Source organism: Argopecten irradians, chromosome 8, assembly GCF_041381155.1.
Source record: "Argopecten irradians isolate NY chromosome 8, Ai_NY, whole genome shotgun sequence".
In the NCBI taxonomy this organism is placed as follows: domain Eukaryota; kingdom Metazoa; phylum Mollusca; class Bivalvia; order Pectinida; family Pectinidae; genus Argopecten; species Argopecten irradians.
The window spans coordinates 33745720-33762332 of record NC_091141.1 but is presented as its reverse complement, the minus strand read 5'-3'; the positions used below and the strand labels follow the sequence as shown (position 1 = coordinate 33762332).

General features: G+C 35.0%; 2 protein-coding genes across 8 annotated transcripts in view; both read left to right on the top strand.

The window, feature by feature from the left end:
- Nucleotides 1–2612, top strand: part of LOC138330170 (mediator of RNA polymerase II transcription subunit 25-like) — a 31951-nt gene extending 29339 nt beyond the window's left edge. For all 7 annotated transcript variants that reach the window (XM_069277598.1, XM_069277603.1, XM_069277597.1 and 4 more), the window contains one exon: nucleotides 988–2612. In XM_069277598.1, the coding sequence (XP_069133699.1) occupies nucleotides 988–1197 (210 nt within the window). In that variant the 3' untranslated portion in view covers nucleotides 1198–2612. The remainder of the gene's footprint in view (nucleotides 1–987) is intronic.
- Nucleotides 2613–3669: 1057 nt separating this feature from the next.
- Nucleotides 3670–13248, top strand: LOC138330169 (CD209 antigen-like protein 2). The gene is made up of 4 exons (XM_069277595.1): nucleotides 3670–5880; nucleotides 7802–8059; nucleotides 9276–9467; nucleotides 12075–13248. The coding sequence occupies exons 1-4, from the start codon at nucleotides 5736–5738 to the stop codon at nucleotides 12320–12322; spliced, it is 843 nt and encodes a 280-aa protein (XP_069133696.1). The 5' UTR covers nucleotides 3670–5735; the 3' UTR covers nucleotides 12323–13248.
- Nucleotides 13249–16613: the final 3365 nt, after the last annotated feature.

The window sequence follows — 16613 nt, the reverse complement described above, 5'->3', positions numbered from 1 at the left end:
TATATGTCTGTGTCCGACATTTAGATATTTTGAAAAAGCTGAAAATGGAGTAAACCACCATGAAGTGGTAGAGCGTTTCCAGTGGTATTGTTTATACGGCAATTCTGCATGCTAGTTAAAATCTAACATCATATTCCTAAAGACGCAGACTAAAATTTGTTGAACTAACAACTAGCTTGATAAGATTTCGGTCATATAGCTTGTAAGATTTCGGTCATATAGCTTGTAAGATATCAGTTATATAGCTTATAAGATTTTGGTCATAAAGTTTGTAATATTTTGGTCATACATGTATTTCACTAACTCCGGTATAATGTGATGGGAATCTTAACACACAATTGATATTCATATCACTAGAATCAGCATTATTTCAATCCCATCCTAAATTTCAAGGGGTTATGATCACTTACAATCTTTAAGTGATTGTAAATCCTGGAAATCGAGAATTCGTCAAACTTTTCTGTCTGAAATCAAAAACAAATCTGTTAGGGCTTATGCATGGAGTTAAAGAATCGCACTAATATGCTAGGCTATAAAGCTACTAATTCTTAGCGGACATATTTGGTTTGGTTTATATTAATTAAAGTCCTATTTACAGCCAGGGTTGTCATTTAACCAGGTTCAGGGTGATTATCAATATTTGTTTTTTTCATTTTGATTGGTAATCTATGTGTGTTTAAGTATGATTTTCAAGATCATCCAATAAAGCGAACTTTGTTAATTATCTTCAGTTTATATTATCCAAAGGTTCAAAGTCTCAATATTTTCACATTATTGGTGAATCTTAGTTTTTGATGAAGGAGATTACATTTTAACTAAATTGTGTTATTGAGACGTTGTTATTATACATGTGCACTGGCATAATTGTGCATTAAAATTAAATAACTCAAAAGCAAATCAAATCTTATAAAGAACACAAGTCTTCTTTTCCTGGTCGTGTTCAAGTTTGTATTACAGTTACTGAGTTCATCCTATTTGTTTCTATAGCAACAAGGACAGCAGATTCGCCAGCCTAATATGATGATGCAGCAGCATCCCCGGGGCCAGGCCCCTATACCCCAGGGACAACAGGGTACCATGGCGGGAGGTCCTGCCATCATGCAGGGAGGGATGCCCCAAATGACACAGCCAGGTCCCGCATCAGGACCGGGCAATCAGAATATGTTTGAAGACATCAACCTGGACGCATTTCTGTGAACCACAGCATTATAGGTTTCCTGACTCGATTTCTATAAATGGACTAAAGTAAAAAAAAATCATATACCCGGCTCGTTTGACATTAGGAGAAAAACTTTGACTTAAGTCATGACTTTTTTTTCGAGAAATCGGAGCTTGGTGTTAATTCAGATATAAGTTTTCCTTGAACAAAACACTGAATAAATTATCTGCTCAGAAATTAGATCTGAGGCAATCAGAGACCAATTACCATTTTATTATAGATCAAGTATTTCAAGTGAAATTGAAATTGTTAATGGCGGTTTTTAGTCATCATTATAAAATTCATTGAATTTAATTAAATCAAATGGCATTAGAATTATAAATATTGGTAGTAGCAACTTCCATGGGGATATATTAAGCTAGTGGAAAGTGACACGTTGATTGACCATTTGCACTAAATGTGCAGGTTGTAACATAGTGAAAATTATTACCCATCTGTGATTTTGATGATCAGCAGTGGTACCGTATTTTCCAGAGTATAATTTGCAACTTATCCCTGAAAATGGGGAGTGCGACCTATACACCAGTGCGACTTATACATGGATGAAAACCAAAATAAGAATGTTTTGAAGGGAAGAATAATGGCGGAAAACTAGCATCAGAAACAAAGAAAGTATAGTAAAACTGATGGGTTCTTTTGTCATCCAAGATGTATAAATATTTCATCATGATCATAGCTGTTGTTTCTACCCGTTTCCATGGTGTACATGCTTTTGACATCAAGTTTTTCTATTCAAACATCGCCCAAACTTGATGTAGTTTTTCACATCGTTTTTGTCACAAACTATTTTTGTCTGAATATACAAGAATTTTGTGTCATCTAGAAGATCAGACTTGATGTAGCATATTGATTCTTTTTGAGAGCTTTTGAAAAAAACTCCTCTTTCATTTTTAAGACTATTGATTTTCAACGTAGGAAGAATCTCAAAAAACTGTTGTGAAAATGTCACGATATTCTGATATGAATACAAATAGCCATATGGCCTTCTATGCTGGTCAAACATTGAATGTGAAGGTCATAACACCGTGTGCACTCATGCTTAAAACTCCGCAAGGGAAAGCTGTTATGGTCCATTGTAACAGTGAATGTTTGTGAGAATGAAGTTTATTTGAATTATCAAAGAAGATGCATATTGTGATTGTTTAAGGTGTCTCAGTCATGTATGTTGTATTGCATCACAAAGTTTGAAAAGATGAATATTTGCATGAAAGTGCTTATGACAGCTATGATGTTATGTAAAATGTGTAAAATTATGTCGAATGAGAGTCATGCGAGGTTGATATGAATGATTGTGATAATGCATGTGCGAGTATGTGATCATGGTCATAGTAATGTGCGAATATGTGTTTAGTGTAATGCAACGTGTGAATAAAGCTTTAATTATGTGATGTCATATGTGTTAAAGTGTTTTATGTTGAATTGTAGTCCAGTGCGGTCGAGGTACCAGATAGGGTAATCATAAACTACCGTATATGCTTAATTAATGCCCAGGGTGCTTAAAAATTGTAACAAAGGTTGGAGGGGGTCTTACTTGTGAACCAAAGTGTAAGTTGTGGACGAAAAAAGTCAGACATGTTTTAGCGCTTTCTGTACTTATGACTCATTAATCTGTAACAGTAAACCTGTATATGCCTTTTAACTTTTGAGACACATTATCATGTCGTGATTCACATGTAAGAGACTCGAAATTTCATCTAATATGGGATAACAATTCTGAAGTTCTGTTGTTAGAGGCATCATATGTTGTAAAACATCGTTAAAACCATGGGATGGGGGCGTTTATTAGAAAAAGGGGACGGCGCTAATTACGGTGCATACGGTATACTAAACAAGTTGTATCAAATAAGGTACGTCAACGGTTTTGTAATTAAAGGTATATCATAATTTTTAGCTCACCTGGCCCGAAGGGCCGGTGAGCTTATGTCATGGCGCGGCGTCTGTCGCCCTTCCGTCCCTCCGTCGTCCGTCCGTCAACATTTCCTTTAAATCGCTACTAGTCATAGAGTTCTGAATGGATTGTAACCAAATTTGGCCACAAACATCCTTAGGGGAGGGGGAACAAAACTTGTATAACTTTTGGTTCTGACTAACCGGGGGCAGGAGGGACGGGGCCCAATTGAGGAAATAGAGGTAATTCTATGAATAGCTACTAGTTCTAGAGTTCTGCATAGATTGTAACCAAATTTTGTCAAAAACATCCTTGGGGGAAGGTGAACAGAACTTGTAAAAATTTTGGCTCTGGCCCCACGGGGGCAGGAGGGGCGGGGCCCAATAGGGGAAATAGAGATATTTCTATAAATCCCTACTTGTCCTAGAGTTCTGCATGGATTGTAACCAAATTTGGTAAAAACATCCTTGGGGTAAGGTGAACAGAACTTGTATAAAGTTTTGCTCTGACCCCCCCCCCCCCCCCCCCCCCCCCCCCCCCCGGGACAAGAGTGGCGGGGCCCAATAGGTGAAATAGAGGTAATTCCTATAAATCTCTACTTGTCCTAGAGTTTTGCATGGATTGTAACCAAATTTGGCCACAAACATCCTTGGGAGAAGGGAAACAAAACTGTATGAATTTTGCCTCTGACCCGCTGGGGGCAGGAGGGGTGGGGTCCAATAGGGTAATTAGAGGTAAATATTGGAATTCCTCGTGAAAAGAAACAATGAACCTACATTCAGAACATTACTTGGCATTTCAAACCAGGTGAGCGATACAGGCCCTCTGGGCCTCTGGTTTAGTTGACATTCTACAATATTTGTTCTTTCTTTGACAACATTTATTTCTCAGGTAAATATCTTCTCAGACTAAATAATAACCTATATCTACATGTATACTGGTGTCATATCAAAGTATCCCCAATAAAAAGTCTCTCTATCCGGATATTTTTGTTGGGGATACAAATTTGATATGACACCGGCACTGTGTTTGAATATCTCCGAGCTTAATTTCGCTCTTAGTGCACGTAGTTCAAAAACTAAACTGAGGGCCAACTATTGACTATTACGTAATAAAGTGCTGTTTTGAAACAACAACATAAATTATTAACACTTTTTGTAGGCACCGTCGTTCGTATGTCAACATTGCAACCTTGAGTAGGCCACATGAGTTTAACGCTCTGTTAATAATATACAACATAGATATATATAGTACCCCCTATAGTATATTTAGGTACTTTTTACTGTAGGAGGTATTTTAAAGCTATATATATTCGGGAGAACGTAAAACGCCTCTGGCTACAGTCGACTTCTTTATTGGTTGTAGGCTGCTGAGTCCCATTATTCTGATAAAATATTCAATGCTGATTATGGATGCTGCAAAGAGGTATGGCGCATGTCGACTCGTTTCGACTTAAAGGTTTTCAGAATCCAAAAATATATATAAAAATATAAAGTTTCTTAATACATACACTTCACATTCGATATACGAATGATCTTATTTGGGAAAACGTAGTTTGTAAATTGCAGAATTTTCCCTGATCCTATTGTTAATATGGCAATAAGATGTGTTTAAACTAAGGGATTTGAGAAATGATTTAATATATATTTAGACCCACTGTAGACCCTTTTAGACGTTTTATGTGGGTCTAGATTAAAAAATCGGTAAAAGTTACTATTCATTGTGTATAATAAATATCAATGGAATTCTGAAAACCAGTAAAATATTTTTTTAAAAACACCAAAATCATCGACGTACCTAAGAGCATTCTGCAAATCGCGAAATTTAAAGATTTTCCACCGCTGGCGGATGGTATTTTTTCTCTATCAAAAAAGGAGTAGAGGAATTAGTATTTTTCTTCCGGTACAAAAGTTACTTTGCACCATTACCTACATGTACATTGAAGAAGTTGAACTTCTTATTTCACTTTAAGATAAAAATATTTAAAAAATAATTAATTGCGTCCCGAAAAAATTCTAGGCACTATGCTCAATATGGAATGAGGCACTGATTATGCACTCACAAAAAGCAAAAATGAATTATTTCATATGCATTTTTGAGTTAACTAGAAACACAAAACACGATTATACATCAGTTATTTTTCAAATAATAGGTATGTTCAGATCAATTTCAGGTGATTCTTTTCGGGTCAAAAAAGAGCAAAACAATTAATTCATGTCAATAACTTGATCTGAAATTGATCTGAATTTACATGAAGATCTTTCTAGATATGAAATGTACTTCCTGTTGAATTAACCTCAATCTAACCTCTCATGACATGTATGTTGTTCTGTATTCTTTTTGAAAAAAATATTGTTAAAACTAAATGTACTTCAATTTCAGTTTTTTTTCAGATTTTGTAGGCCAAAATGACCTGAAGATGTTAATTATTCATCTTTTCATTTCATCGACTACACCTTCTGTACAGATCTAAATCAAATTCAGATTAAGGAGAATGTTCAAATCTATTTCCAAGTCAAGATTGATCTTAAAATAAATTGTTTGTTTACTGGCGATTTTCTGAACTATCGATTGTTTGTTAACGTATCATAACCTACCATCAAAACTGACGTTAATAATTAATACAAAATGAATATATTACGGCCGACTTTCCGGATGATCTATTTTGTCTTAGTTTCATACAGAAAACGTATGGTAAAGCATATCCTATACAAGGGAACACAGATGAACAGGCGAAGTCGGTACCAATGGTTCCTGTCCACTCTGGTTACTAGTAAGTATATATATTTACTTAATATAAGGTCAAAATGTTACAAAAGATTGCTAATAGTTGTTTTTTTATCCCCCGCTTTCTCCGAAACGGGGATATTAATTTGGCTTTGTCGGTCTGCCTGTCCGTCTGTCTGTCTGTCCGTCCGTCTATCTGTAACACTTCGTTTCCGTGCAATAACTGTAACCAATGTAAACCTGATTTTCTTCAAACTTGGTGACAAGGTAAAATGCCTTCAGGGCTCGGCCAAGTTCGATCGCGACTGTCGATGGACCTTATTTAGCGGAGTTATGACCATTTGAATTACTAAAAACGTCATTTTTTGCCATTTCCGTGCAATAAGTGTAACAAATGTAAACCGATTTTCTTCAAACTTAGTAACAAGGTTCAATGTCTTAAGAATTCAGCAAAGTTCGATCGCGACTTTCAACGGACCTTATTTTGTGGAACTTGGTAAAAAGATTGAATGCCTTAAGTGCATGGCCAGGTTCGATCAAATCTTTCAGCGGATGTTATTTATGAGAGTTATGACCCTTTAATTTACTACAAATGTAGTTTTTCTGCAGTTTCTGTGTAATTACTAATACATGTAAATGTTAAAACTTCGTAACAAAGTTAATTGTCTTAAGGGCTCGGCCAAGTTCGGTCGCCACTTGCGACAGACCTTATTTAGCAGAGTTATGGCCCTTTGATTTAATTAAAAAAAAAGTCATAGTCTGCCATTTCCCTGCATCAACTCTAATAAATAATAACCGATTTTCTTCAAAATTGGTAATAAGGTCAAATGCCTTAAGGGCTTGGCCAAGTTCGATTGCCACTTTTGGCCGACATTATGTAGTGGAGTTATGGCCCTTTGGTGTACTAAAAACGTCATTTTCTGCCATCCCCTGTGTAATAATTGTAATAAATGTAAACCGATTTTCTTAAAAGTTAGTATCGAAGTTAAATGCCTCATTCAAGTTTAATAGTTACTTTCAGAGGACATTATTTCACACATCTTACTTCCTAATAAGATTTCAGTTTATTTTTTCATGAATCAAGGGTTAAACCTAAACTCAATAATGTTTATCTACAATATGTTCTGAAAGCGGGGGATGGAAATTCCACGAATTTTCTTGTTTCATTTTTTTTTCTTTCGGTATAAGGTTAGTTGGTTATGTTCGTCACTGTACTCGCTATCGTAAATTACAAATACGCGGTGGCAAATGTATCAGATGATAATACCTCCGACATGCCACTTATATATTTATATTGAATCTATTTTTATATCGTATCGTACTGCGTGTTAGTAAATTCAAACTCTGGCCAAAATGATGACATTACTTTAAAGTGAATAGTCGGAAAAAAGGAGGCTAAAGTCGGTAGAAATTATGTTGATATATCCAGTATAATTTCTTATAAAATAGAAAAATTAAATTTCCTGTCTAAATTGCTATGAATGCAAATAAATAAATTTATATCATAGGAATCCTAAAACGTCCTCATGTCCGTGTTGATATTTCCACGCAGCCTCGCTTTCAGAATTTATTTTTAGAACTGTGCTAAATTTACAAGGGGTTTTCCATGATTTCAATGATCAAAATTTGTCAATGAAAGTTGAACTTGGCCATCAATTTAATATAAAATGACCTTTGAAAGGCTAATAAATACATTAAGACTGGTTTTCATTGCCCGACTATTCACTTTAAATCAATTTACTGTAGACATATTAGGAAGAAACTGGTGTAAGCTACGCCATGTTTGACCAGTTTTGACAGCGTGGAAATCTTCAAAATAAAAATGTTATGAGTTTATATTCATTGATAATATCTTTACTTTTTTTTACATTTGTTTGAAAACTGTATTGGAATATTTCAAAGTCCATTGATAAACGTTAAAATAATGATAAAAAGTGCATATTTTCTCTTTAATTGTCTGATTTTAGTTTTTTGCGGAGCAAATTCAAAACTGTGGACGCGACACATTGTCAACTACCCTTTCGAAATGACTGGTGAAACATCAAAGACACGCCATGTTTTCTCACGTGTCCATTGTGGATTGCTTTGTGAAGCCGAACAGACATGTAACATGTTTGAATATGTAGACGACACTGGCATCTGTAACGTGTTTGAGGGAGCCCAACAGCAGAGTGGTATAGATCGATTCCCAAATGGTCCACGCATCGTCTTCAAAACCCAAAACCGTATGTATAGTATGTGTTTATAAAACATACAAATATTACAGAGTTACCACAACCACATGATGTTTTTGGTATAAAATAATCACACATTAACTGTGTCTTCAAAATTTGAAAATCAGCTAGATGTTTTAACTTAAGTTTTATAAATATGATAAAGAACGGTCGCTTGTTTGAGAACCTCTATTTATGAAATTGTTTTTAAACATTATTAGCAGCTGCGGCATTTCTTACCAAACGTTTTTGTTTCTTCTTTCTGTCCTTCTCGAGTATTTCGATCGCTTCCATTTTGGATATCGAGTTAAACATCGGCACTGCGAAGAAGGTTCCGAACTGACGCTGACTCAATTATATACTTTGGATGAGTTATTGAATTAATTAATTTAATTACGAATAAAATGTTGAATTAAGATGCATATACATGACTGTTATCATCCCTCCTGTCGTGCTTGATAGTTCATGCCTAAATGTTTACCTCTTATTAATATATGTTTAAAAAAAAAACTCTTATCCTTTGGCCGTGATATGTCAACGTCTAAAATAAATATTCTAGTGGCTTTTGGAGGATTTTGGGGTTCCGTTGGCTTTTACTGAAGCTTCTTCATGCAATATATCAAAATGTTCAGTCATCATTACTGTATAGTTGATGATATTTCCGAGGGATTTAATTTCGCTTAAATAGCGTATCCATACAAATATAGATGCTAATAGTATTTGCAGAGGGGAGAATTTCGCTAAATTACTGTGTGTCTGCATTAAAATTTGCGAAATTCAATTCCTCGCCACATTTATCAAAATCTTAGTTTTACGTGTTATAACCTTTCGGATGCTTTCAAAGACTACTGAGAAAATAAAAAATGAAGAAAAGCGAATAAACTCCAAACATGAAATCGCGAAGCAAAGGTTAGGTTCTGTTCGTGTTTAACATTGATTTACTGACATGTCATGTTTGACGTTATAGGATGCTGTGTCAGGGAATGTTTAAGTGTGATAGCACTAGCGCGTAGAGAACATTCTGATATCACAAATAATTATGTAAAACTAAACCGCAATTATCAAGAAAAGAACTGAAATATTGACTGGGGTGTAGATTAAAGCAATCTGCAGAACATTTGAAATCATATTATTATCTTATCATTTTATATATATTTTTTCACCTGATTGTCGGACATTTCCGTATTTCGTCACATGTGTATGACCCCTTTTCATTTCATCGTAACAGAAACACTTCAAGGAACGTCAGACTGTAAAATGGCGGGCTACACATTTTTTGAAGACGGACAACTCTGCTATAAAACATTCAATGATCAGCTCACGTGGTACAATGCATACGACGCCTGTCGAAGCATTGGAGCAAGACTAATAGTGCTCAAACATACACAGCAAGTTAAACATCTACTGACACCAAATCCAGGTATGGTAGTTTATATAACTAATAATAATTTTATAATATAATTTCCATAAGAAATGGTTTGTTTCTGATATATATGCAAATTTTTATGTACTCTCAGACTGAATTATCGGGACAGTTTTCCTATGGAAGGTGTTCAAACACTTAAACTTACTGTATATATGTATAAACGCTTAGATAATTTAGTCTTTTATCTGCGCAAACAGCATTATCCACAAGAAGTTATAGATTATGGAGTTGAAAGAGCAAAAAAAAGAAGGACCTATTCATTTAAGGAAACCGAATAAAGTGGAATCCAAAAGCAATATAATACCTTTTGTCAGTACTTTTAATCCAAACAACTACAATATTTTTCCAATTGTAAAAGGTTGTGAAGATTACATGAAAAATAGCGACAGAATGAAATTGATTTTATCTAACAAGAAAATAATAAATTGCAAGCGTCAACCTAAAAACCTTAAACGTATTTTATGTGCGTCAAAATTTGATTCGAAAATTCAAGATACTTCTGTCACTAAATGTATGCAAAAGCGTTGCAAAACATGTGATATTATTATAGAGTGTAAAAATTATACATTCAAAAATGGTTTTAATTTCAAAATTAAAACTAATATGAATTGTACATCCAAAAATGTCATATACGCACTTATTTGTAGCAAATGCTCAGATTTTTATATTGGTCAACCAGGAATGGAATTGAGAAAGAGAGTTACATTACACCGACAACAAACCAAAACAGACCATCTCAGATATTTAACAGTAAACGAACATTGTCATATGTGTGCTAATGATAACTTTTTTTATTTTACCAATATATCAAATGTCTAATTCAGATCTTTTAAAAAGAGAAAATAAAGAGATGTATTTCATTCAACTTATGAAACCTGTGTTAAATTCAGAACGGGACAAAGGAACTTCATATTAGTTTTTATTTTGTCCTCATGTTTTTGTTAGTTTCTTCCAGAACCATTCACAATATCTTTAAGTACCATGTCATGACGTAATCTTACTATGACGTCATTGTACTATGACGTCATGTTTTACTAATGAAATAATTCAAACCCCTTAAGACCGGCATGAGCCGAGAAAGCGCTAGGGAGGAAAAAACTGTTTTATAGTTGTGTTTTCTTTATATATATATATATATATAGAGAGAGAGAGAGAGACATACTTGGTGTTCACATGAAGTCTTCTAGCTTAGCAATCAGTTACGAAAGAGAAAGCCTTATAAAGATAAAGCCGGGAAACATCATTTGTCTCGGGGAAACAAATCTTCATGTCTCCCTTCCACAAGGGCAATAAATTCAAAACGAATATGGACTCCTTTGCTATGTGCTAACAGGAACTTTCAATTAAACTGAAATCCTGTTATAAGGAAGTTGAAAAATCTACTACATGCACTATATGGTATCCAAACAAACTTCAATGATAAATCATTATTTTATAGGAAATTAATTGATACTACATTTAAATAACAGAATTACTGATTTTTCATATTAAAGGGGAAATGCGAGTCGTTTAAACCATGTTACGAATAAATGCAAACATGCAGGAAATTGACGGATCGCCAGCTGTCAATCAAACCGCATGTGATTTTATATTTTGTATTGTGTATGCTACGATGTTTGCTCTGTAGGCGTGCGTTTGTGGGCACAACGCGTGGCTATATTACACCAGGCGATCGGTCAATTGAAGACAGTCGTTATAAGGAGCGAAGAAATATTATAGAAAATGAAGAACATTCTACTATGTAATTTATAAAATACATATCGAATATAATATTTTATTTACCAATTATGTTCAATTACAAGACATTTATGATTACCATTTTTTTAAATTGTACAGCATTGTAAAGCGGTTATTTTCGCGAGGATGATATTTCCGCGATTTCGCTGAACAGTGATATGTGATCGCGAAAATTTGATCCGCGAAATTTTAAGAAATGGATGAATCATGTAAACGCTTGAAGCCATTTAGCGAAAATTTGTAACCAGTAAAATTTGATTTCCTCGTTTTGAGATCAAATCGCGAAAATTTTGAACCGAGAAAATAACCGGCTATACGGTAATTAATCCAACCATTGTCGAGATTCCGTAAATACATGTAAATTTTTGGATACTTTAAACGTTGAAATCTACATAAGTGAGATATTTACGCTAATTACGAGAAAGTCGTTTGATCGCGAAAATTTCCCCCGCGCGTAATAGTGTGTACATAATGTATGTATATTATATTTGTTGTTAAAAGTCTGAAAGTGTATCTTTCGAGAAAATAACAACACCGTGAAAGTTTTAAGCGAGGAAATCGCAAAATTAAGCACTCGCAAAAATATCCACCTTTACAGTAACTGCTTTCAATGTCCTTGTTTGAGCATGATTTAAGGATTTTATGTTACCTTATATATACTGTATGTACGATTCATGCAGGTATGAACTCTACTGTATGTACGATCTATTCAGGTATGAACTCTACAGTATGCATGATTCATGCATGTATATTCATATTTGTATAATGATAACTGAATAATATTTTTTCATATGTTCGTCTATTTTGACAGATACAGCATGTTATCAATCAAGGTCGTTTTGATTTGAAATTGTCTATTTTCAGATGAGTTATCCCAAAGATTCGCTTGGGTAGGCCTCACAGATGAGGAAACTGAGGGAAAATGGATGAATATAGATGGATCACCTTTTAATTATTCATTATGGCCGTCTCTTCAATTCAACAATAAATGTTCCCATTACGGACCGGACCCAAAAGAAGCCGACTGTGCCCATCTGAACAGCAACATTCAAACACTAAGCGATTGTCATTGCAATATTACCAAGCCTTACGTTTGTGAACTTTTACAATAATCCTGTTACATTCTGTCATTTATTAGGTCATCTGACCCGTGAGTGCGACCTATACACCAGTGCGACTTATACATGGATGAAAACCAAACTCAGAATGTTTTGAAGGGAAAAATAATGGCGGAATACGAGCATCAGAAACAAAGAAAGTATAGTAAAACTGATGGGTTCTTTTGTCATCCAAGATGTATAAATATTTCATCATGATCACAGCTGTTGTTTCTACCCGTTTCCATGGTGTACATGCTTTTGACATCAAGTTTTTCTATACAAACATCGCCCAAACTTGATGTAGTTTTTCACATTGTTTTTGTCACAAACTATTTTGTCTGAATATACAAGAATTTTGTGTCATCTAGAAGATCAGACTTGATGTAGCATATTGATTCTTTTGAGAGCTTTTGAAAAAAATTCCTCTTTCATTTTTAAGACTATTGATTTTCAACGTAGGAAGAATCTCAAAAAAACTGTTTTGAAAATGTCACGATATTCTGATATGAATACAAATAGCCATATGGCCTTCTATGCTTGTCAAACATTGAATGTGAAGGTCATAACACCGTGTGCACTCATGCATAAAACTCCGCAAGGGAAAGCTGTTATGGTCCATTGTAACAGTGAATGTTTGTGAGAATGAAGTTTATTTGAATTATCAAAGAAGATGCATATTGTGATTGTTTAAGGTGTCTCAGTCATGTATGTTGTATTGCATCACAAAGTTTGAAAAGATGAATATTTGCACGAAAGTGCTTATGACAGCTATGATGTTATGTAAAATGTGTAAAATTATGTTGAACGAGAGTCATGCGAGGTTGATATGAATGATTGTGATAATGCATGTGCGAGTATGTGATCATGGTCATAGTAATGTGCGAATATGTGTTTAGTGTAATGCAACGTGTGAATAAAGCTTTAATTATGTGATGTCACATATGATATTTTTGTTGGGGATACAAATTTGTTATGACACCGGCACTGTGTTTGAATATCTCCGAGCTTAATTTCGCTCTTAGTACACGTAGTTCAAAAACTAAACTGAGGGCCAACTATTGACTATTACGTAATAAAGTGCTGTTTTGAAACAAACAACATAAATTATTAACACTTTTTGTAGGCACCGTCGTTCGTATGTCAGCATTGCAACCGTGAGTCAGCATTGCAACCTTGAGTAGGCCACATGAGTTTAACGCTCTGTTAATAATATACAACATAGATATATATAATACCCCTATAGTATATTTAGGTACTTTTTACTGTAAGAGGTATTTTAAAGCTATATATATTCGGGAGAACGTAAAACGCCTCTGGCGACAGTCGACTTCTTTATTGGTTGTAGGCTGCTGAGTCCCATTATTCTGATAAAATATTCAATGCTGATTATGGATGCTGCAAAGAGGTATGGCGCATGTCGGCTTAAAGGTTTTTAGAATCCAAAAATATATATAAAAATATGAAGTTTCTTAATATATACGCTTCACATTCGATATACGAATGATCTTATTTGGGAAAACGTAGTTTGTAAATTGCAGACGATGATTCATTAAATGACCTCAAAATTGCACGATTTTGGTGGGGTTTTTCCAATATCAGCACATCAGAGGACCAACTTCTATGGTTTATTTTATTTAGTGTAGTAAAACACAACTTTAATCGTATTCCCAAAAAGTGGTCCTCCGATGCACTCGTACCGAAAAATTAGAAAAAAAAACGTGATTGATAAAGAATTTTAATTAAATATTGTCCAGACTGCGTATGAATTAATGCATAGCAAATCAAAGTATAACGCCTGTTTATGTAGCTCGGAGTGTTGAGACTTGGCACATTGCGCTAAAGGTTCAGTGTTCGAATTATCACCAGGCCCCGATTTCCCGAGTCAAAAACTGACTTAAATTTTTATACAAGTTACATCAGGAGAAAAACTTAAGTTTCGACTTACGTCTTCACTTTTGTTTCGAGAAACCGGGGCCAGGCTCCGATTTCTCGAAACATAAGTGCAAACTTAAGTCAAAACTTAAGTTTTTCTCCTGATGTAACTTCTATGAAATCTTTAGACTTGAGTCAGTTTTGGACTTAAGTATGTTTCGAGAAATCGGGACCAGGCTGGTCTGATTTTTATTTTTATTTTGACAAACAACATAAATCCTTAATTTTGTCATAGCAAATAGATATTTTTTGCACACCATCATCAGATGGGCTATTCAAATTACATTTTGTCTGTGGTCCGTCGTCCGCCTGTTAAAATTTTTTGTTATCGCTATTTCTCAGAAAGCGCTGAAGGGATCTTTCTCAAATTTCATATGTATGTTCCCTTAGGGCCCTTGTTATGCATATTGCATTTTTGGACCCATTGGTCAACAAGATTGCCGCCAGGCAGCTAACTTGGATTTCCATATTTAAAGTTTGTTATCGCTATTTCTCAGAAAGTGCTGAAGCGTTCTGTCTCAATTTGTATGTGCAGGTTTCACTAGGCCCCTTGTTGTGCATATTGCATTTTGGAACCGATCGCTCAACAAGATGGCGGACAGGCCACCATCTTGAATTTTGATAAGCGAATATTGTTACCGCTATTTCTCAGAAGGCACTGAAGCGTTGATGTGCAGGTTCCCCTAGACTCCTTGTCGTGCATATTGCATTTTGGGACCGATCGGTCAACAAGATGGCGGATAGGCCACCATCTTGGATTTTGATAAGCGAAGATTGTTACCGCTATTTCTCAGAAGGCACTGAAGCGTTGATGTGCAGGTTCCCCTAGACTCCTTGTCGTGCATATTGCATTTTGGGACCGATCGGTCAACAAGATGGCGGATAGGCCACCATCTTGAATTTTGATAAGCGAAGATTATTACCGCTATTTCTTAGAAAGTACTGTTCAAAGTGTTATGTCTTAAGTTTTATGTGCAGGTTCCCCTAGGACCTTAGTTGTGCATATTGCATTTAGGGATCGATTGCTCAACATGATGGCCGACAGGTAGCCATCTTGGGCTTTGTTACTGCTATATATCTCAGAAAGTACTGTAAGGGTCTTTCTCAAATTTAACATGTAGTATGTAGTAAAAGTTTGAAAGGAGAGAAAATATCCATCTTTCCTTTGTCAGACATAGATCATTCTTTGGTGGGCGCCAAGATACCTCTGGGATCTCTTGTTAATTATATGTGATATCAAATAGATAAAACCACAAATAAAGACGAATTTATCAATAATCAAAAATCAATACATTTTTACGCTACTAAATGTTTAACATAAATGTTCATACACAACGTGGAATAGTTTACGCGAGCATAATAAGGGGTCAAACACATTGGCTCTCGTTTATGACCAAAGTGGTATGATGCCAGAGCCGATGCTCAATCATAAAACACTGTGAACATGGCCATGAGTTATTATATCCCGAAATACCTAACGTCTCATCGCACATATATCGTGTGCGAGGGCTAATCGATATGTGATGAACTCTGTATTCAATACCTTGACGATTTTCATTTGCAGTCATATTATAGATATAAACACATTTTTCCAAGTCAATTTTCCTATCAAAATAGAATTGCTGAGTGAATGTGCGACCCGAATTCTGGTCCTTTTCTTTCTGCAAATTTTGGTGAATATATTTTCATCTTTAATTTATGATGAGAAGATTTTTTGCAATACATTCAGCAATTTTACTTTGATCGAATAATATACATTGAAAAGATAATGTGTTTAGTATTCCCTGATTATTGAAAGCTTTACATCGACATGATAGCACTCTTAATTGAAGAAAGCAGATAATTCTGACAAAGTAAAATGATCGAATACAGGTATTTGCATAACTGGAAAGGATATGTCTTCATATGCTACAGTAAAACAAGGCCTTAATGGCCTGTATCGTTCACCTGGTTTGTTAAGCCATGCCATGTTTTAAGTACAGATTATGTGTTTATTTCCTCAAGGGCTTTTAAATAATTGTCACGTAACTCAAATTCCCCCTTTGGACCCTAATCCTCCCTTGCCCCAATGATGTTTCCGGCCAAATTTGTTTACAATATATGTAGGACTTTATGTCTAGTAGCGTTTTTATTGAAAATTTTGACTGACAGACTGACGCCTAGCCATGTCATAAGTTCATTTCGGACCAGGTGAGCTAAATGAGTGGCGGACGGATATGATCTTATCTTGGAACACATGTCATTGTCTCATCCCCGGAAAAAGTCGGTAATGTTCAAACCGACTGATGAGTTACACAAAGGCTTTAGAGTTGGCATTTGAATGTGTGCATCCCATACTGTTAGAAGATCTTACAATGAGAAAGCATTCAGT